Consider the following 23,711-nt stretch of genomic DNA (forward strand, 5'->3'; position numbering starts at 1 on the left):
TGCCATTGTCTTTCTGAGGTACAGTGTAAAAATATAAAAGTGCTTTTTAAAGAATGTTCTTATAATTTTCTGTTACTTTGTGGAGAGCTGGCATACGTCTACAATTCCTTATTGTTGACAAACTGTGCTCTAATTTTCCCTTTTCCCACCATTGTACCCTAATAGTGATGAGGGACATAAGTTACACAACCTCTGCAAAAGAAGTTTTTACTTTGATTGTCCTTTTTTTTTCTATAAAGGTGCCTTAAACTGGTGGCTGAGTGTTCCCTGTGGATGTGTGCACCTATAGCTAATCATCAGAACATGGGCAGGTCGATTTGTGGAATTGCTTCAGTGTTGACAAAGTCCACAACTGATGTTGGCAGAGGAATTTAGTTGCTAGAGACCTGGGATTGCAGTTTCCAATATGAAATTTATAAAACCAGAATTGCCTTCCATAAAGTTCAGTGCTTAATTTTACAATGGTAATACAACACCACTTGCTTCCAGCTTTCTCACAGGGTTGTGGTGCTGAACGGGATAAAATAGACTATTGAATAAAACAAAAGCCTTATTCATTAGGGGAATATTTCTTAATATTGACTATGTGATATAGTGTATCCAGTTAAAAAAAAGCATACATTTTCTCTGTAAAAAAGCATTTTTTTTTTCTCTGTAAATGAGAGTTACATATACTGTCTGCTAGTTTAGTAATTAAAACTGATGGGATTTTTTTTAACTGATTTAAGTTTTAGTTTCAGTTTAGAGGACGTTTTTGCCATACCTTTCTGTTAAGAACAGCATAACGTGGTGGTTTTTTTGCTTGGTTGAGGTCTGTGGCTTTTTGTAAAGCTAGCAGTTAGTACTTCCATTAGCTGCTTCCCCTGTGGTGTTAGTTTGCCTGTTTCCAGGAAAGTCCTCTTTAGCTTGGGCAGTTTTGGTATGGTTTCCAGTGAGTTACATGTAAGAAGCAGCAAAGGAAAAAGATAATAGTGCTCTCTTGTGTTCTCTGGAAAAATTAAGTACATCTGTCTGATGGACTCTTCTTAGCAGATATAGTTTATCTGAGAGACTGTGCCTGTGGTGTCTGTCAGTCATGTACTGTACAGACCTTCTTTAAACGTGTGCCTGTGCTTGACCTCTTGGACAATACCTGTTTGTCTAGCAATCTGCTTTTTTTAACTGTCTTATTTTCATTATTCTTGGACAGGACCGAACTTATTTCCTTTAACTAAAGGAGATAAACTATATTTATTTTTGGAAAGTTCAAAATAACAACTCAAAGACTTCATTAAAGAAAGTCCTCTTAACTTCCCTCCCTCCCAACACCTTGTAGTTCAGTGGGCCAGAAAACATGTAAATGCACTTCAGTAATAGTTACATTCACAATGTTTAACTAACTAGAGAGAATTTGAAAGTGGCACAGTAATTTTTGCAGTCGTTTATGTACTTGAAATAACTTCCCTAGCAAATGATGGCTATAAAATACTGTAGCTGCTTTTTTTCTATTAAAATTCAGTAGAAGTCTGCTTACAACTAGTTTTACTTGGTCTCCATCCTGAAATTGTTTCTTGGCTGCTTCATGTTATGTTATCCACCCAAGGAAACTGGTGAACAACAGCTTGCCTTTGTAAGTTGGGCAAATCTCCAATACAGTTGAGGTGAAACCTGTTTTGACATGAAGCTTAATCAACTGTACATTGAAATAAAAAAAAAAACAGAAGGAATTTAACGTTGCAAGACTTTGTTTATTTACCTTAGAATGCAACAGAATGTCCTTTATGGGGGACTTGTTTAAAAAGCGGTATCAATTGGAGTAGGCTCTGCTGTGAATTCACAGAATAAACATTCTTTTGTGCAAGTACAATAGTTTTGTGCTTGGATATTTCAAAATATATTGCATCAGTGGAGAAATTAATTTTATGGCAATCTGTGTGTTACTCTGTACTAATCACATTTATTTTGTATTATGCATTGGAGAAAGGGGCTGCCTGCTAGACTCAGTCATGCAGTTTGCTTTTCAGGCAGTAACTCAACGCAGTAACTCACTTTGTCATTTATAATTAGCATAGCTATGCAAATATGCAGTCTGCCTCCCTTTTTCTTTGTGTTTTTGAACTTTTTTTTTTCTTTTTTTTTTTTTTTTGGAAGAAAGGTGTATGGCCAAGGGAACCAATTAGCAGGCTTAAATTTGCATATTCAACATTCAGTAATGCCACTTGATGAGATCAGCATTGAAGGCAAATGACTGCCATTCTCAGTTCACCCACCTTTCTTTTCCACCACTAATGTGTTACCTTCTTTCTCTCTGCATGCCTGGGCCAACCTGTTATGTCCAGAACTAGTAAGGTGGGCCCATATTCCTGCTGCAGGTGTTGTTCCTGGCTAACTCCTCCCCTGATACTGACCTGGTGATCCTTAAGGACTTGGGATGGTAAAGAAATCCATTTCAAATGTAGCTGCTCTGTGGATGGACATGAGATGATTTCTACTCCTTATCCCAGGCTGCTAAAATAATTGACAATTTTCCAACTCTATAAGCCAGCTAGATTTTGTCCCTTATATGGGCTTCTTCACATTGACACTTTTTAAATTCTTTTTGGTGTATTCCTCATCCCCACTGTCCCTATGCAGATTTGTCAAGGTGCAATCTTTTACTCTGCAGGGCTGTAGTATCTCCTGTCGGATGACTGTGAGCAATTTGATGCAGGGACAATCTTCACTGCACCATGTGAGTGCAGAGTGCACTTTTCAGCTTTATTAAACTACAGCAAATAAGCTGGTTCTATCCTAATGCATTATGAAGTATCCTAAAACCAATTAATTACTCTCCTGATACTCTATTGAAAAGTGTGTATGTGTGAGATTTTCTTCACGTTTTTCCAGGCACATTATGTGAATTGTGTCCATGTGTGTGTGCGCACAATACTGTTAGTACAAAGTAAAATAATACAGATTTTTATCCTATTTAAGTATGATCGCTCGGCTATTTTTATTTTTCCCACTGCATCACTTCTGTTTCTCACTTTTAGTTTTCTTTCAAGTGAAATTTTAGTCTCATGATGTTGCTGGAAAGTTTTAAATGCATGACATGTCTTTTTGAGGAATGTCATACACCAGTGGAGTTTTAAAACCCCCAGTGTCTGACACAGCTAATGACAGTTTTGCCCTGGGCATTTATAGAGCTCTTTGTTGATTCGTGTGCCTGTAGCATTAAAAAGAAACTTTGGTTTGGGGGTTGTTATTTTTTTAAATTATGTTTTCATATTTCCATGTGGGAAGATAAGAACTGGAGGAAGGAGTACAGCTATAATGCAACAGTCCCACTGTTTAGTTTTATTCTGTTGCATTACCTTCTCTTGCAGATACTGCATGTTTCAGATTGTAATATTACAGGAGTCATTCTGAGAAGAAAATAATTGAAAAAAGTGAAATTAGATCAATCATTTTTTTTAAAACATGTATGGAGAAAGCTTCCAAATATATATTGCTCCTCATGCAGGCAAGCAATGCAGTGCTCACTGCCATACTGAGGCCAAGCCTCTAATAACAGCAGCAAGGGGGAATGTTTAGTGTTCTAAAGAACAAGAGACAAGGACTGAGAAAGCATAACTAGCGTTTCCATTATTTTTTATTTTACTGCAGCAACATGCCATGTTGGCTTTTATCAGTTCATTTGCAAACTGAGCTCCATTTTGCTCAGCATTTGTTTATACTCTTAATTTACCCTGATGTAGTTTTAAATCGGATCTGGTTTATGTAGGTCAGTCTCAGACTTGCTGGTCTCTCTAGCCTTAGAAAAATGTGTTCCCTGAAAAAAGAATGAGTAGGATGTTACTTCTGGAAGTCAAATGAATGCAAGTTTTTCCTTTTAGACCAGGGTAGCAGCAAAGTGCTATTGCATATTAAAATCAGCCTGGTAATGATGTCTCCCACTTAACACTTTGATCAGGACCAGTTAAGCTGTTGAAAAATTTTCAGTCTTATAACCACACACTTACTCTGGTTTTTAAAGGTATATGTGTTTTGCTAAGATCTGTTGTATTCCATTTCTTCTTGGGAAGCTGCAGTCCATTTGTTGGCATAGCCTAGTTTGTGTGCTGGTTTGACACAAGAAGGAGAAAACAAATGAAGTCAAACCACTAAGCTATAGCAACTGAGGGGAATGTTCTTCTTTCAGAAGACACTGAAGTTGTTGTCATGCATTTCAAAATCATTAGGTATTTTTGCTCATAAACACCATTTGGACATTGAACACAACTTTTACTTTTCTTCTGCATACTTTGTTAATTAATGTTAATTAGTCTTTGATTCCAAGGCTGTCTGGAATTGGTTAATTTTAATTGTTCCTGTATTTTATTTTTGGTAATTAATTTGGCTTGGAGTGACACACGTAAAATATGAAGGATTACGTTTATTTTGTGAGGTTTTACATGAGAACGTATTTGGATAGTTGCAAGATAGGTGGATTCTACTGAGTGCCTAATTGTTTGCAACCAAAATTATTATTTAAATTTGAAGCTTGGGGGTAACCATTTTTTGAGACTTTACTGTAGGGCATGAAGGTTTTGATTTAGCATGGTAAATATATATCCAGGCCTGAAAAGACCAACGTATATGCTTAGCTTTAGTCAGTGTAAAGAGCTGGCGTACTCTGATTTATTTGAGACCTTGTACCCCATGCACAAATACAGATTATGGAGGATTGTGGGAGCTCAAGGCAGAGACATGGTCCTCCTGCCTGGGGCACAAGTGCTCTGGGAAAGCCTTCCTGTGGCAGAAGGCAGCACAGGAAAACTGAGCTGGGCCTGCCCTGCTGCAGAGCAGGAGACACAATCCCTGTCGATGTGGTGCTGCTCGCGGGCCCTCAGCGCCGGATCGGGAGCAGGAATTGGGCTGTGCTGGGACTGGCACCTCCATGTAGCACTGCACTGGACCACTGTCTTTCTCCTGGTTGCTGAAATGAGGATAAAGGTGTGTAGGGGATTTTCCCTTCTTTGCTAAAGTAATGTGAGGACTATTTTTTGAAGTTCTGGAAGGGCGTCAGTGTTGAAGGGGATTTTGATGTTTTCCTGCAGCATGGATTGCCTTAGAAATGTGGCAGTTTTTAATGGGAAACGCTTTTTTCTTATATTCCTGTTTCTAAAAGTTCCTTTTTTTTTCAGCCTTCTAATCACTTTTCTATGTATTCCTTTGTCCTGCTTCATCACTGTTCATTTTCACTCCTGAGGTTATAGGCGGTATTGCTCCAAACACGTTTTTTTTTTTGATTCTCCCTCCTCTCTGTGTTTTTGCAATTCTGATGCACTTCTTCTCATCATTTCCTTTTGCCTATTTTGCTTGGTCCCTGTTGTTATACTTTCCTCACTATTATTAAATGGTCTGTTACCCTTCTTTCCTTCCTTTCAAAAAATCCAGCTGTTCAGAATAAGCCAGGGGAGATAGACTGTGCCATTAACCTTGGTGCTTTGCTACCAGTAAGAGCTGAGAAAGCATTCAGTATCTTTTTAGAGTTTAAACCCTTGTCTCTTCCAAAAGGTAGTGAGCAATACTCTTTTTTTTGGAGATGTGAATTTGAATTGCTATTTGTTTTTACTTAGTTAGCAATAAACTCTTTTTGGACATGATAATAAAGGAATTATCGTGGAACTATATTGTCATCTCCCTTGTATTTCAAGAAATGGGATGGATTCTGAATAATTGCTCTGCAAAAAGACTACAAAAGGAAAAGTGATGTTCAGATTAGTTTCATTATTTTGGTTTCACAGGAGTTTTATTTATACTGAGTGTGTCCTTTCTTCACAGGTTGTGTTAGAAAACAAAGTGAGGTCCTGTGCAGTGGGATTGCAGGTCATAAATGGACTATTGTTGCAATGTCACAGTCCTTTTTCTGGTAGTCCAGAGACAGAATAATGCCTAGAATGCAAACTTGGCAGCGTTCATGGATTCATTTATAGCATTTACCCATCCTCAGTTTTGTGATGAAAACTTTCATTGCCATAAAGAATTTGCCTCACTGTTAACATTTGGTTTATGATTGCCAATAATGAATTTAATACAGGTGACTGCAGCTATGCAGAATGAAGAGGGGACTAAATGTTTACTGATAATATTTTTACTGAAAGAATTTGATGCTCAGGTTGGGTTTTTTTGGCACGGATTTTTTTGGTTTTTTTTTTCCCCAGAACTTCTGATGGTGGAAAGGCAGTTGGTACCATTGAGGTCAATCTGGTGAAGATGGGAGAGCTGGAGGATGGGGAAACAGACCACATCACAACAGATACCCAGGATCAAAAGGTACAAACTCAGTTTATTGCACAAGTTAATTAAATGATCAGCCGTACCAAATGTCTAAAATACTAATTCGAAATTGGGTTAACAACTTAATAAAAAATTTCTGGAGTAAAGTACTATGTACACAATTTCCCTAAACTAAAAATAATTTTTCATGAAAATACACCTACAGGGGAGGTTTAGGTTAGATATTAGGAAGAAATTCTTTACAGAGAGGGTAATCAGGCATTGGAATGGGCTGCCCAGGGAAGTGGTGGATTCTCCATCCCTGGAGGTTTTTAAGATGAGACTGGAGGTGGCACTTAGTGACATGGTCGAGTAACCACGGCGGGGTTGGATCAAGGGTTGGACTTGATGATCTCGGAGGTCCCTTCCAACCCAGCTGATTCTATGATTCTGTGATACACAGAGTAATATTCTAACCTGAATTTCCTAGTCTTTCCCCTTCTTTAGGAAAAAAATAGCTTTTATGGATCTTAGCCGAATGTATTTAATCACTCGTGATGAAAAAACTGTCCATAGAGATGCCATAAATATGACTTTTTTTCCTTGCTCTGTTTTCTGCCCTTGAAATCTTGTTCACGTTGAGTTTTGTGTGCAACCTGTGCCCACAGTACTGAAAGGCTGGAAAGAATGACAGGCAAGCCAAAGAAGAGGTGAATTCCCTTGCAGAGGGGCAGGTTTTAGCTGCATTTCATGGGAGCACACAGCAGTGGGGAAAACCAGCAGGAGGGACAGTGCTGCAGTGGTGCCTCAGAGCATAGGGCAGGGTTTATCAGAGGATGTGTGTAGGGATTCTGAGTCAGGGTGTTCATGATGAGGGACAAGAAGAAGGACAGAAGGGCTCAGAAAAACCATAAAAGCTTTGAAGTAGGCACGTTGCTGCAGGGAAGACCAGTGGGGACTGGAGCTGGGGATGATACAGAGGGAGTGGGTTTGAGAGGAATGGAGAACCAGCAGAGGAAGGGTGGAATGGATATACTGTCTCTGGGATGACAAGAGGTTTGAGCTTGGAAAAGATACAGAAATGACTGCTCAGAATGAGGAAATCTGGGTTTAAATGATTTGCATCTAATAAAAAGGTGTCTTTAACTGGGTCCCCTGACTGATGGCAACTGATGTGCCTGTACAGGATTGCCTCCTCCTGGTATCTCTGGCTCTGCAGCCCCATTTGCACTGACAGAGAATGCAGCAGTACGATGGTGTACTGCTGAACACTATGGTGAATTCTCTTCTTCATGGGAAAAAAAAAATATTGCCACAGGGAATGTAGACTGAAGAACTGCATTTTTTGTTTGGAAGTAATATATAAAACTGTACTTTTTGAGAAAAGTACTTGTTTTTGATATCTTTTCTGCTCAGCCAAGCCTGTCTGTTTTTGGGTCACATTCTGAGGATAGATTTTACACTTTTTTTTCACCATTCGTCTCAAAGGACTTCAATGCCCTTTTAAAACAATAAATGATTAGTACCAGTTCCAAAGAAGCCAAAAAACTCTGTGAAATCTTTCTGAACTATAGAACTTCCATGAGATATGCAACATGAGCTGATTTTACAGCCTTCTCTCATTTTTCTTACATTTCAAAATGTGAAATGAGACTCTTCAGAATTATTTGAGATGTAATTAATGAGCTGTGTCTAGCCTGAGGGAGACAGAAGGCTTTAATAGCATCTTTCTAGGGGGTTCTAATACTTGTCAAGAAAGACCAGCCTTGTGACAGATGTATTTTCTGTGGTCTTTAAAGGAACCCTTAGTTTGTACAGATTAGTTGAATTTTAGAGTCATATGTTTGTTGTGAGAATGCAATTGTGAGAATGTACAGTTACTGAATTACTTCAAATAATTAAGTTTTGAACTAGGTTTTCTGCCTCATTAGATAAACTATGTGCAGGGAATGTCCCTTGGAAGGGGAAGGTGATGGTTAAATTCTATTTCAGATATCAACTGGTAGAGAGTACATCAGGTCTTGCTCTCTGCTTTAAGTTGTGCAGCAGAACTTCTAGAAACTGGGGAAGCCCTGGAGACAGAGCTCCCTCACCTTTAGAGGCTATCTGGGTTTTTTTTATGACTGGGGGGAGGAGGAGCATTAAAAATACACTTCCTACTAAGTTTAACATAGGTGTACACTGGTTCATTCTTCAATAAAACATCAAAGGAATCTTCCAGGTCACTTGTATAACAAATTGCTTCCATCGCAAACCGCGAGCACATTTTAAAGACTTTTTGCGGTTCCTACTTCTCCCTTGTTTAAAAATTAATGGAGTGTTTTCTCACACTATGCATGTGAAAACTGCCTTGCTTAAAGAAACCTCTTTGAAAGCACAAAACTTGTCAGAAAGTTTTTTAGACCATAAGTGATTTATTCTTATTTGAGACATATACTTGTTAAGCTAAACTGCTAGTATCTCTCCACACTTCTGCCACTGCACTGGTAGGAAACCTTTCTGTTTTATTATGGAATGGCTGATCATATTTTGTCATTTTTTCAGCTGTAATTCAGATTGTGTTACAGTATATTGAAACAGAAATATAAGGAAAAAAGTGTAAATTATAATTAAGGGCTGAGAAGTTACATCATCAGTGATGGTTTTCCCATGGTTTATAAACTGCTATGGATTTCTTAGCTGAATTTGCTGCATTTGTGATTGTATTTCTTTTGCAGTGTGCATTGGTTCGTGAATGTATGGCCACTGAAGGCATAAGTGGGAAAGACAACCTGCCCTCATTAAATGCAGGTGAGTTTTCTAACATCCGTAAAAGGTGGCTGTTGCAATGCTATGTCAGATCCTGAGGAAATCATGAAGATTTGCGTCAGAGATTGTTAAATGCTCTTCAAATGTTGCACAGATGTTTAAGTTCAGTATTTTAATGTTTTATGCATGTGTGACAGTATCATTTTACTGAGAAACGCGAGGAAATATATGTGAATTATGCTATCTGAAGCAGTGCTAAAATTTCCATCACCCACATCTTTACCATTCAATGATTTTCAAGTCTGTCAGTGACTTCCATGGACATGGAATCATAAGTTTCTGGCGTGTCATTGCATGACATTCTGTTAAATAATTGTGCATTATTTGTAACTGAATACCTGGGAGAACTAATCTCCCCCATAGTTGATGAAGTGGCAGTTTCAGTTTGATCTGAAAGCTACGGGTCCTAAAATGAAGGGAGCTGTTGGCAAGGCATTCTCAATTCTAGGTCAACTCTGGGCTCGAGTGTATGGTGTTAAACTGGATCTATTTCTCTTTCATTATACTGAGAAATATTACATGCTGATATGCTGCACCATAAAAGTTTTATTAGCCCAAGTTTATGAATCTCCATTACTCTGCAGTAACAGTGTCACAAATAAGTTATATGGGTCATCTGAAACCACAGTGCTGTCAAGAATTCTGGGTATTTGCTGCATACAGTTGAGGAGAACTGTTACTGAAGTTTTAGAACCTCTGCTGAAACTTTTTCCTATGACTTCTCTCGTAGGACAGAGTTATCCAGCTAGCTTTTCAGTTTAAAGGAAGCACTAGAACCCTCCCCAAATTTTTTCCATATATGTTTGAATGCAGTAATTTTTTTCTGTAACCTGTTGAGACTCAATTAGAAGCAAGGGAAAAATTTATTCTATGGAACTGTTCTTTCTTTTTGTCAGTTCAATGTGAGACTAGATACGTTTGTGAAAAGATGTTAATTGAGAATTACTGAATGTACAGGAACTACATCTGGCTCTAGAAATTCCTGAAGTGGAAATAGCTGGAGGCAGGGAGAGTATCTTGCCTCTCTAGGTATCTATTTATGGCATTTCTTGGAGACAAGATACAGAGCCAGTTGAACAATTTGGTCTAATTCAGTGCAGCCGTTCTTTGATTCTGATTCCGAATGTCACCCAGATAAGTGGGTCTTAAAGAAATGACATTTCTGTTCAGAGAAAATGTTGCTTTCACAACTGATTTCTTCCTGTTTGCTGCCTCCATTGTGTGTGTTTGATTGAGGTTTTTTTTGGATGGGGAAATGCTGCAGTTTGGGGAATGTATTTTGTTGGAATTTCCAAGGTAGATGTCAGTTTTGCGAATACTGAAGTCTAGATCACTTTGTCAAGAGTATTTGCATGTTATTCCACAGTGTATCTAGACAGCACTTGGCATTTGTTGTTCTCATATACACACACACAATATAAAGCCTAAATCCCACCTGACATTACCTGGGGTTTATAAAATCAAACATATCATGGAGGGGGTTTTTTGTAGGTTTTTTTTAGGTTTTTTTTTAAAGAATTGAAGAGAAAGAGCAGAATTGCAGCTGCATATGCAAGAAATGACAGCATGCAGGATATTGGAAAGACTTTGCAGCCACAGGAAGTTTGTTCTAATAAATACTTACTCTTCAGTCTGTTTCCTGTGCTTGTGGCTTTCTCTTCTCACCTCAGCATTGCCTCCACTTTCCTGCTGACACCAGGCACTGGTTCCAGGTTTTGTCAGTCCCACTCTTTTTGCTGAATTCCCAATTTGTTTTCTTGGAAAGTTTTAGCTCCCCTACTATACTGTCAGCCTCTTTGCCCAACCCACCAGACTTCTCCCGCAGCATGACTCCATGCCTGGGCTTCATGTGAATTAAAGCACTCTGTGTTGCCTGGAGACTGGATTTTTCATATGGGTACCTGGGCTGCCCTTAAGCATCTTGCAGCACACATTGGCTCTGCCAAAAATGTACTCCTCCACTCTGTATGAATGACATATGCAGTTTTGTTGATACCAGAACTGGGAAGGATGCAAGAATTTTCAGTAAAGGTAAACCCTTCGTGCATGTATGAGTTGTTTAATTCACATTTTGAGGTTTTACATACTGAGATTTCTTTGCCAAGACTGATGTCATTGTCGGATCTGGCTGCATTGCCATGGATATGGGGAAATGCACAGCTCTGTAAAAAATGTAATATCAGAATTCAAGTTTATGAAGTGCAGAACTTTGTATTGCAAATTTCTGGCTTCATTCTGTGCAACTGGACCATCTTAACTGAAAATTTAACAAAAACTTATCAGTTTAAGCCAGACAAATTTCAGTATGGCAGAAGTGGAGGCAACTGAAAACAAGAATTGAAGGGCAAGAAGCAGGAGCAGTAATGGGATAGAAGTGTCAGGGAACCTGATAACATCAACATTGCCTGCAGTGTTTTCCCTGCTGGGTACATACAGAACTATCCACAGTACAGCATGTATTTCATGTGCATATATATTCAGTACATGTGTATGTTGTTGTAAAGATTTCTGGTACTTTCTGTTTCTTGTTGTTTATCAGGCCTTCAAAACGAGGGAGCTGAAAAAAATACCCCTGTGTGAATCTTTTAAGCCTGTAGGGGTAGATGTACATTGGCATTCTTCTCAAATTTAAATCTTAATATAGGGAACTCGCAGCCCTCAAGTGAGTTGTGTGATGCTTATTGAGTGAGTGGGAATGAGTAGTGTGTTTCAGAGCCTGATCACTATTCTGTTTATACCCCAAGAGACTGAATTTATGTCTCAAAATTCAGTTATTTATTTATAATGTGGGAGAGCTTGCCAGTTGTTTGCATGTAAAGAAATTGTACTTTACAATAAAAAAGAGAATAAAAGCAATTGAAATTAATCAAAAATTAAGAAAGCTACAATTACTCTTCCTAAAGTAATATGCTTAATACACCTGTGTTGCAGAGGAAGATATAAATAGAAACACTCTTAGTAAATTAGTATATGACAGTGATATGCTTGGATCTGTGTTCAGTAGGGAACAAAAATAAAAACAGATTATTATTTTTTTATTTAACATATGGGGAAGCAGATTATTATTTTTATTTTTCTTCTAGGATATTGCATGGAATAAAAAGCACAGAGATCTTCAAATTAAAAAAAGAATATGTAAAAATATGGATGGTTAAATATATGGTCCTGGCTTTTAGGCTTCATGCTATATAGAAAAGCTTTTAAAATAGGTTTTTCTCTTTTTTAACCACAGCTGTTCATGTGGATTTCATTTTTTTCAATGCCTCTCATGATCACAGTCTAAATACAGGATGGGTTACCTTTATGAAACCTTCACTCATTTTAATAACTACTTTTTATAAAACCCAAATCTAGTCTTGCCGTTCTTACTGTTTCGGTGGTTTTACATGCCTTCTAGAATTCTGTTCTAGACAACTTGCTTTAATTAGAAAGCAATTATTGTTGTAATTGAAAAGGAAGATACTTCTGAGGTTTTTCTGTTTATAAGAAAAACATCAAGTATTGCGCAGCTTTTACGGACAACCTCAAGCTTTAACAACATTGTATATTGGAATTATTTTGATTCCTTGTGAAAAATTCCCAGGCTTTTTTCTGAGTTTGTAAATAAAATTTTCTTCTTAAACCCATGGAGAGATGTTCTGATCATTTTTTAAAAACTTACAACACACTTGAGATTATCCTTGTCTGAAAATTCAGACCTGAATCAAAGACCTGAAAATTCAGCTAGTACTTGAAGTGTAGTTTAATAATTCTAACCATGATAAAAGTCACAACTTTGGATCCGTATTTTCAGAGTGATTCTTAGTCTCCCTTGCTGTCATGCTGCAGTACTGAGAGGTTTTCTGTTTCATTTTGTTTTTTTCCCATGGTGGTGGTGGTGAAAGTGGAGAGATGGGAAGAAAAAGATTGTGCAGCTACATATGTGCATTAGGTTCTCACAGATAAATGTGGATTTTTCAGTGCAATATGCTCTGAGTGCAAATGTAAGAGCTGTTCTTGGAAAAACATCCTGTGATAAATTTTATAGGAAGTAGCTATAAAAAAGTAAAATAAAGAAAAAGAGTCTTCCAACCTGCTTCCTACTAAGCAGGTGGCACAAAGGAAAAAACAAACCGAAACCAAAATTATCATCTGGTTTGGCAGTTTTCTGTTTAAGGGCAGACCTGAATTAGCCCTTAGTTTCTTGAGCTCTCCCTGGCATCTGAAAATTTACATTCCCTCTCTTGATGATTGATGCCATATATCTGCTTTGTGAACTGATAGAAACTTAATATTATTAACAAAACTGATTTTGTCAATTAGAAGAATCTCAGCAAAAAAGGAGGAAAATAAGGAATATGCACTGCAGCATATTTTAATCAAGTGGTACAATAAAGCCCAGACACTGAGTGTAAGTTGATTGTAGGAACAGGACTTGGAGATGCTTTTTTTGTAGTGGACAGTAGTTAAGTCTGTGTGGAGAGGATTATCAAGCTGTAAAGATGCTTGAACATTAAGGTATTTGGGGTGTTAGTAGAAAAAAAAATCTGTTATTCATTTGCCATAGCTATCAAGCATCTCTTAGGTTTATTTCATAACAGTTAAGTCAGAATTTAGTTTTTGAAATTAAAATCACTAATAACTAAAGGCAAAATGACTCTAAAAAAGCTTCCAGTTTTTTTATCAGACTAGTGATTAAAGACATCTCAATAGAGTGATGGAGATAGAAAGCAATACATCTGCAATTACTTAAAACATGATTACTTACGGCATTTCTTTTTTTGAGTTGCCAGCAATGGGTTTATTACAGGTATCTTTGAATCTCTAGTCTTGTTTCTTAAAGGACTTCTTTTAAAAAAGTTTTCTTAGACAGACAGCACAGTTTGTGTATCTTTAATGTCTTGGTCTGTGTTTTTCATTCTCTATAAATCAGCCTACATAAGCATTAATGGTGGCAGTGAGTTGTGAAGTTGAAATTTCTGTTAGTAGATGTCATTTTGACAGCAGTAGTTTCCTTGCTGCCCACATGGGGAATGCATTCCTTTGAGTTATAGACCACTCAGTGGCAGATCAATGGGAGCCTGCTGTAAGGCAGCTTTTACCAGGAGGCTTGTAGAAAGGTACCATCGGAGGATTTGGATGGCTGTCCAAAGGCATTCTGTGTTAGGAAACAGCAGGTGTGTGTGTTAAATGACAATCATTTGTCTCCAGGTAAGCTTATCAGAGTAGTCAAATAGAACTACTTTTTTTCTCAGCTTTTCCCCTATCTATTCCTTCTGGAAAATAAGAGGAGGGTAAAAAAAAGATGGAAAGGAGACAGTAGAAATTTCCCACCTTTGTTATGGTGCATCGTTGTAAGATCTGAATGGAAGCGTAGCCAACGTGGGAGAGCTTTAAAATGAAAAGCATGGTAGGTTTTAAGCATAATTCTCAAAGACACCAAGTGACATGATTTTCCATGTCAAGTTACAATGGTGACCTGAGAACAGCACGTGTAACATATTGACAGGACCTATGTGTTTTATTTCTGTGGAGTGACAGTCTCTTGACAACACCAATGACCAAGGTAACTCTCAAATGGCATCCTCAGGACCATACGAAGGTCAGGTTTCCCGTGATGTAGGTGCACACATTCTGTTTGTGTTAATGATTCCTGTGTGTGCATATCATGGAGAAGATGCATCAGATACAGTTAAACTCTGAGTCATGCTTCATTTGCTCTGTGCAATTTATTAGCATTGTGATTCTAGCAGGTGGTAAGCGATGGTGGGGACTGTGTGTGTGTTCATAGTTTATTTGTGCATTCTCTTTCTCTTAACTGTATCTTAAATTTGAGGAAAAAGAGTATAATATATACTGAAATATTAAATTCACAGGTTGCCTGCTATGCTGGTAAAATGTGATTTATCTACTGTACTAGTAATACTTTGTCCTCCACATGCTGCTATAAAAAATTAAATAAAAATTCAACATTTTTAATAGAATTGTAATGGTTCTAAAATTAATTCTTTAAGCAAGGGGGAAAATAATGTATTATTTTTCCGTGAAATGGTTGTCATAAATTTTCAAAGAGCCATATAACCACAGTAAAGCAATGATATGTCTTTTTCCTCTCTGCAGTGCTAAAAAACCCGATCTGTAAGTTATATAGATTCCCTACTTCTGACAACAAGTGGATGCGGATCCGGGAACAGATGACTGAGACCACCCTCTCTTTCCATGTTCCTAAAGAACTAATAAATCTGCACATAAAGGAGGATATGAGAAGGTAAGGAGGAAGAAAAAGAAGCAATAGTAAATACTAAATTCTATTTTTGTGAGTCGGAATCATGCAAGTGATGAGCTAAAAATATTAATTTGTAGTATGAAATGGGCAAAATACAGTGATCTTTCTGGCTGCTAAAAATTTACAGCTGTAACTGAACAACAGAATTGATTACTCAGAATTTTTAGGGCTCTAATGACCTCATAAGTTCTGAGCAATGAACTGTGCTAGAGTGTGGTCATGACTTTAAATCTGTGAAGGTCAACATTTGGCTCACAACATAAATGTTCTGAAAAGTTAACATTTTATAAAGAAGCAGCACGTGACTAGGGTGTGAACAACACTGTAGTGTGTCTGGCTTTGTGTCTGGGTAGTGCTAATATCACAGACAAACATTATGCAGACAATGGAAAATGGCAAGTTTGTAGTTAATAAAGGAGCAATGAGAAGAAAAATCTCCTCTTGCTAATGTAAATTACTTGGCTTAAGAAAAGGGTACCAAAGTAATGTATGTTTGAAATCTTGATTCATGTTTGGCAAGAGGGACATCTGAGAATTATTACAATATCTATGGCCTGGGAGAAAAGGAGGACAGGGAACACAAGTGTCCCAAAATCCTTTGTATGTGCAAATTCCCACTGCAATGACTAAAATGACAGCTTGTCCTTCAATCCTTGTAAGCTGTGCTGATAAAACTGTGGAAAAACCCCATTATTTTAAGCAGTCCAGGGCTTCCCTGAAAACAATGCCTTCTTTTTCCAATGATAGTGGATGATGTAGGAGGAGATATTGCCTCTTTCCCCATGAAAGTTGCCTTGCACATAGACGGGCATCTGATCTCATGTGTGAGAGAGCTGGTGCTGCATCCCAAAGCCAACCTGTGCACTTTCAGAAAATCCCTCCCATCAGAGGGGCTTGCCTGTTATTGTTTACAGAGGTTTGTCCTGCAATATGGAGCTTCTTTTCTTTTGTGTTTACCCCATCTGTTGCTTCTGTATGATCTTTTTATGCCAATAGAGCAGCATGTGGGAGACCAGAATCTTGATTTTAATAAAGTCAGTGGACTGGTACATACTTATGCATGGTAATGATGGGTTATAAAAATCCTATGAATTGTTATAATGCTTTATTTTATTCATGTAATACTGTGCTTAGGCATTTATAGCCTCATCTTGTTTGAGAATACTAATATGTAGGGTTTTTTTTTTTTTAGTAAGCAATAAAAATAGATTATGCTGACTTGCACAGTTCATGCACTTCCCAGATTTTCATTTGCCCCACGGGTAAATGCTTTTTAAATGTTAGAGGATTGCTTTAACCACTTTTACTATTACTCTACTATTCTCTCCAAAGGCATAATGCAAATAATAACCCTTGCTGTTATTTCATATTATAGAACTCACCCCTTTGGATAAACTGTTAGTAAAGAATCACCTTGGTGTTTTGGTTTTTTTTTCCCCCATGATTACTCAATACTCACCAAAATACAGAAAAACTTTGAGAAAGAAACAGAAGTAAAAGTTGCTCAAAGATTGAGGGAGGTGGTTCAGGTTTTCCTGACTGCCAGTGTGGTTAAGCTGTTCAAGCCTAGGAGAAAATGTGGGTGTGAAAGAGAGACAAGGTGGGAATGGGGGCATCTGTGTCATCCGTCATCATATAAGTCTGTAGATCAGAGCTTCAGCTTTGCTTTTTGAAATAATTGCAAAGATATCTGTTCTTGTGGAGTCCTTGCATTTGTGAGCTAGGAAAACATGTTAGGAGGATGTTATTATGTTAGTTATTAACTTACACAGAACTTAAATTGTACCATTTTTAGGCTATTCTCTTCTAGAGTATCCTTCTCTGTGTCTTTTTTCCCCAGTTGTTATAAAAGAATAAATATTTTTGTCTCAGAGGTCACTTTTTATCATCCTCAACCTGTTTCATTTTGTTCCTATTGGGGCTTCAGTATAGTCAGCAATTACCTTTAAGAAATATGCAAGTGCTAATAAGTGTTAACAAGTGTTATAAGTGTTAATCCCATTCAGTATTGCATTTTAAATTGTAGTTTATGTTCCCTTTTCTCTTAGCTTTTCAGATTGTTTATCTCTTGATAAAACTAGTGTTCATTGTTAACCAAATAGTTTGATTTACTGACATGATACTCTGAAGTATGTAACCACTGAGGATTTTTAACTTTGTTTTTCAACATGAAATAATGTTTTTAAAGAAATGCATGCATTAAAGATTTTTTCATTCAAACCTCCCTGGAAGAAGTTTTAATAGGAGTTATATGGTAATTTTTATTGTTCTAATAAGGATCATACAGTCTGCATTGCTGGGTTTTATCATTCAATTATTTCTTTTTCCTCTTTGAGGTGTTCCAATGAGTCCTTTCCCCTGTTTTTAGTATGTCTTCACACAAATTTTGTCCAGATATTTTATATATGTCATGCAAGATTAGCCAAGTAGTTCTTTGAACCTAATGATTATAAAAAAGACTTAGTTTACAGTAATTGTTCAGGAAGTTGGTTGACTCACATAACTGAAGTTTGCAGTTGTAGATGTAACTGGATCAGCACAGCAAGAGAATTAGGAGACTATAGCAGAAGCTGCAGCACATGTCTTTCAGATTCTTTTGAGTTCTTGATTCTTTTGAAGTTCTTTTGAGTCCCTTGAAACCAAACTCAGATTTGGCTGAAAGGAAATTCCACCTATACTTGAATTTGACCCATGGCATTTGTGATCACAAGTCATAAACAAATTTCTAGGATAAATTACTGAACTTGAACCCTCTCTCCAGGGTACAAAGCACACTCAAACTGCATCAGGAGTGACTGTCCTGTCCCATCACCAATGGCCTTTTTTGTGCAAATCTGTGCTGTCTGTCTGGTTTTTATTTCTTTCCTGTAACATAATGGAACGATGACAAAGTTCAGACTGTCTGAAAGATATATGTTTTTCTACTTCCTTTTATTGCACAACTTCTATAGAGAAGTGGAGCCCCAGGCAGAAATGCCACGTGTTGGGAGTAGGCTTTGATTTTTCTGGACCTTTGTATGTTAGTTTTCACATGACTTGTTTTAGAGCAGTTGCATTGCAAACCCATGGTACTGATAAGAGGTGATAGCATTAAATAAAAGTGATTTGGGGTAGACTTACCGTGACTTCTGAAGCTGTTTGAACCAACCACGTTGAGACAGGCACTGTTAATACACCTACACACTTAAGGACTTCCAAAACATTACTTCTACTAAGTATCTTGTGTGAATATTCGTAGAAATAATCTTTTTGACACTTAAAAATTCCCAGATTTGTCAGTAAAACATAGCTCAAATACATGCATGGGCAGTATTTACCCCGCTGTGCATCAAAAGGCACGTGAAACCTCTCTGTTCTTACTCTCTACCAGTGGCTGCATAGAGGAATATAAGCATATGAACAGAAGTATAACTTGAATTTTGTAAGTTGTGTTTAGACAATTGTCCTACTCAAACAAGATCAGTTTAAAAACCATTTATTTATAAACTAAAGGATAAAATATTGTAAGGTATTAACACTACATAGTTCTCTGTCCTCTTGATTTTGCTGTTCACCACTGATTTTGGAAAAGATGGCCTCTGTAAAAGTCTAAGAGGAGTTTTCATATGTAGCATATGTGAACAGTGTAGTGCATTGGAATGTAGTAACATCACCTGATTTGTTTTGTGACAGGTACCTCTACATAACATTACTTATCTTGCTCATATCGTGGAAGTGAAGCAACATTGTCTTAAACTGGTTCCAGTGTTTTCTGATGAAGCAATAAGAATAAAAAAATAACCAAACAAAACACCCTTAAAAATTCTATACAGTATTACTAACTACTAAAATATAATTTAGGATTAACATGTAAATTCCAGAGGTGCCATTCTGAGTATTACTGAATTCGAGACCTTTCTGCAGATGTCTGGTGCAGGAGAATTATCCTCTGCTATTAAATGTAAATCATAGAATTAACCTCAAATGGTCATGCTGTTTGAAGATGTTGAGTCTTTCAGAGATAAATCCAGGTAATAAATTATCCAAGGAAGGGAAAGAGTTTGGAAGGGAAGGAGTTGTAAGGCAAGAATGAGAAAGTGGGTTTAATTTAGCCTATATGTTGTCTACACTTTTGGATAATAAAAAGGGGATGGTAGTGGATAGAAATGAAAAAGGAACTTAAAAACTTCAGGTCTTAGGAACAACATGAAATATTATCAAGTTTTTGCAAATCCCACTCTATTGTCCATATATACATTGAAAAACAGGTTTTAAAATATTTTTTTAATGTAATTGTTGGCTTGGCTTTTTTTGGGTTGAGTAGTTTGCTCATGTGATTTTGATGGGATTTTTTTGTGGGGTTTTATTTGTTGGGGTTTTTTTTAAACAAATGTTTATGACATCCAAAAGGTAGGCACAACCTACATTGTAGTTTTTAGTTGCTTGTCAGGTTAAACTTACTAAAACCTGGAATAGTTTTAAGAAATCCTGTAAGAAGATGAAAATGACAACTGTTTTCAAGAGGTTCTAAATGAAAACTATTACGAAAGAGAGAAAAATATGCTTTTATTCATTTTTGTGGTAGCTTCCCCAGAAGGGATTATATCCTCCTTAGTAGTTATTTGTCTGTTTTAGAAACAATATAGTGAAAAGGCTATGATTCTTTTTTTTCTAGAGAGAATGTTGTATTGCTTGCATGGGGTTTATTGCCTGTATATCACAGGACCATAACTTGTGCTAAAGAAAAATGAGAGTAATCTTATCTGCTTCTATTCTACACAAAAATAAAAATGGAATGGTTATCCATAAACATGTACACTTTAAAGCAAACTTTGTTAGGAAAAATAATTCCTGTGCTCCTTTCCTTAGAAGGAAGCTTCTAAGCTTCCTTTACTTATGAGTGATTGAGTCATACCCCAAAGCTTATGTTGTATATTTACTCCAAAGCTCCTGTTTGATAAATATGCAGGATTTTGATGCCTTTATAATATTATAAAATTTTTGCAAATATAATCTCCAGAAATGTCTCATCTTTTTTTGAATCCTGATAAGCTCTTTGCTTCTGATGTTTTGTAAAAGTGGATTTCAGAAGCTAATTTTGCTTGGTGGAGGCAAAAATTACTTCATTTTTTTCATTTTGAATTTATCATGTTTGCTTCACTGGGAATTGCATCACTGGAGTTTTGAATCTGCATGTATAAAAAAATTGCTACTTGATCTTTGTGCAGCATTTTTGGTTCCTGTGCTTTTATCGTATGTCCTCTTAATTATCTCCTCTTCTTTTAATTACACTGATCTTTTCAACTTCATCTTTCAATTTGTGAAGATTTGTGTTGTGTCTTTAATGATGCAAATGGCTATTTCTGCTGTTCCCTTTTCTGAGACAGAGTAATCAGATCCAAGAAAGTTCTTTGACGGACTTCCCCCTTCTCACTCATCTTGCTCATCTTAACATTTTGCTGATGTTTTGCTTTATTCTGATTGATTGTCACCAACCACAGGTTTTCACTGTGCCTTCCACAATGGTGTCTGAACTGTTGAATCTGGTGGTAGTTCTGCAAAAACAAGTTCAATGAAAACATGATTTCAGTATTGGCATTTCCTTCAATTAATTTTTTAAATGAGGCATGCGACTCGTTCAAAGTTCTCCTTGCAGAAATCGGTGTTTTGTATTTTAGCATTGAATATGTTTTCTTTGGACTTCTAAGCTGTTCCTATATCCCTGTATCCAAAGTGATGAGCAAGTCCTTTTCTGTTACTATGGTCATTAAAGTGCCTGGCACAAAGCAGGAGCTGTTTAAGTAGAAATTACCAATGTGAGTCATACAGGAAATTCCTTGTGCCTCTTTCAGGTACTTTTAGTAGTTCACTATAATCGTGCACCCAAGGTGCTCTTAGAAATAAAAAAAAAGCATGAGTAGGTAAATCAAAAGGCAGAATATTAATCTAAGCTGTCAGTTCTCAACCATTTTTTGGTAATGGGCTTCTTTGAACATTTCCTTGGAACAAAAAAATTGCACGTAATTGTACTTGGAGTTTAATGGCACCAGTTTTTAACTGCTAATACTCTCAGAAATGTATCTGGTGAGGTAGCAGGTGCAGAACCTTCTAAACCATCCTACACATCAGTGTTACAACTTGTGCAGTGGCTCTACTTGCCATCAGTCAAGGCTGGGGAAAGCTCTAGTCTGCTAAAGGGCAAAGTGCCCACAGATTGTAGCTGTGCAGATCAGTAAATTATTCTGAGAAAAAAAAAGTTGTTGATTGTGGGAGCTTGAACTGAGGCTTCACAACATTTCTAACTGCAATGGGATCCTGAGGAATCTCTTAACTTATTCTTACAATTTTTCATCTCTTTAAAATTGCTGTTGTGTTAGCATCACTGACCATTAATCTTTATCCTAACAATCAGCCTTGTGTATGCAAACAGATCAGGATCCAAGGTTAAATTGTTCTGCCACAATGGCAGAAAAGGGTTTTGAAGAGAGGGTAGCAGGTAGATTTCACACTTTTTTTGAATGGGGAACTGCTTCCAAATAGAATGAGAAGTGCTCAGTGAAAGCTGGTGTAATTAGTGTACTAAAGGGAAGAATGGGTGTGAAAAAGAGACTGTACCTAAGGCAGGCTTAAAAATAAGCTAATTGGCTAATATTTGAGGTGGAGAATGAGGAACGGGACAGACAGTTTTCGTCCACGTTCTGGTTAGACACAAATGGGGCAAGATTATGCCAAGGCAACCAAGGAACATAGAGAACAGTCAGGAGAATGGAAGTTAAGATTCACTTCTGGGTGGAGTTTCCATTGTGCAGTGACAGAAAATACTATCCAGGAGACAGTTTGAGGAGCTGAGCAGCAAGACAAAGACAAACAACTGCAGACAAAGCTTGGATTTCATTCTGTAAGATGAGTTTTAGTTGATGCTGAGCACAAGATCTGTCATGGTGATGAGTGCAATTATCTGGAAAAGACACTGAGACAGGATTTGGAGTGGGGGAATAAGATGATAAATAGCTCTATTTTAACAACATTGAGTTTGCTCTGAGCTTACTGCTTGGTTGAGTAGCTATTCAAAATTCCATGGCTACATTGGAAAGTTGAATCAATAACCGGTTTGCCTTCTTAAAACCAATATTATAAATATTAATACTTGTTTTTATAGCACAATTGTTGTTTGACACAATTACTGATTGAAATGTGTTTTTATGAAGAGTGTTTTTAAAGTTATTCGATTAAATAAGTCCTGATACAAGTACTATAGTATTATTAAAAATGATTAAGAATTTCTATGATTGTGAAAATTCAGATTCCAAATCTGAAAAATGTTATGATTTACTCTGTTTACTTTTGGAAGAGTCCTTTCACATAATGATAATAAAGCTTGGTACTGTCTAATGTTGTTGATGGAGCTTAGATATAAAAAAGATAATTCTTTTTTCAGACATAACCCAAAATTGTATTGAGTCAACAACAGCAGTGACAAATAGTAAAAAATCACAAGATATAAAATACTATCTAAATCCTATGTCTTCTATAATTCCATTAGAAAAAAAATAAAGCTATAACGTGTGCAACAAGGCTGTTTTCTGTGAAAGTGTCTATGCCATATGATCCTGTTATCTCATGGTTTTGATTTTACCGTATATTTAAATGAAAATAAATTCAGAAAAGGTAGTATTTAAAGTTTCCACGCTACATATGCTCTAGATTGGTATAAAACTGCACTCTTACTTTATTTAAACATTGCAGATAAGATGTGTCTTCTTTTATGACATACCAGTAGCTAAATTTTTACTTCAGTGATGTGTAGGTGTTTCTGAGGTGAGACAAATGCAAGCCTTGGCGGCAACGATGAGAGCAGGACTTGACATTTCTTGAAAACATGTTAAAGATAAATTGTGGGATTTAAGTTTTCCCTTCCCATTGCTGTTGGTGTCAATGGAGTTAACTCACAGTCAGCTGGTTAAATGAGTTTTTGGTTTTGGTTGGATATTTTAGTCTGAGATAAAAGGTTTCTACTCCTGCTGTTGTTTGAGATGAGCAGCTCCAGGTGTGGGCTTAGATAGAAGTGGGGATGTAATTCTTAGGTAGAATACTGTATTCCCATATAGGAGGAGCAGTAAAGTTCTGGAGGTCAGCCAGGTCCAAACATCGTTGCTAAAACGATTAAATAAGACAATGTAAATATTAAGGGCCAAAATATCTTCACTGCAAATAAACAAAATTGTATACCTTGACAAGGTATAGGAGCTTTTCTTAAGAGTAAGCCCTGAGGTTTTCATTTAATGGGATGTCTGATGTTAAATTGCTAAAAACTTGTAAGGAAAGTGGTCACTGAAAATGGTGGGTTTATCCTTTTACTGCAGATGATTCTTATGCTCCAACATTGCCAGATTGTATTGATGGAGGAAAGTTGAGTTGGTTCATCTTCTCTTCTTCAGGT

At 36.9% G+C, this 23,711-nt stretch overlaps 1 protein-coding gene across 11 annotated transcripts in view; it reads left to right on the forward strand.

Annotated features, from left to right (window-relative positions):
• Nucleotides 1-23,711, forward strand: part of INPP4B (inositol polyphosphate-4-phosphatase type II B) — a 373,198-nt gene that overhangs the window by 252,775 nt on the left and 96,712 nt on the right. For all 11 annotated transcript variants that reach the window (XM_017820365.1, XM_017820368.1, XM_017820366.1 and 8 more), the window contains 3 exons: nt 6,165-6,276; nt 8,937-9,009; nt 15,127-15,274. In XM_017820365.1, coding sequence (XP_017675854.1) covers nt 6,165-6,276; nt 8,937-9,009; nt 15,127-15,274 — 333 coding nt within the window. The remainder of the gene's footprint in view (nt 1-6,164; nt 6,277-8,936; nt 9,010-15,126; nt 15,275-23,711) is intronic.

The sequence above is a fragment of the Lepidothrix coronata genome, unplaced genomic scaffold (assembly GCF_001604755.1).
Source record: "Lepidothrix coronata isolate B3197 unplaced genomic scaffold, Lepidothrix_coronata-1.0 Scaffold82, whole genome shotgun sequence".
In the NCBI taxonomy this organism is placed as follows: domain Eukaryota; kingdom Metazoa; phylum Chordata; class Aves; order Passeriformes; family Pipridae; genus Lepidothrix; species Lepidothrix coronata.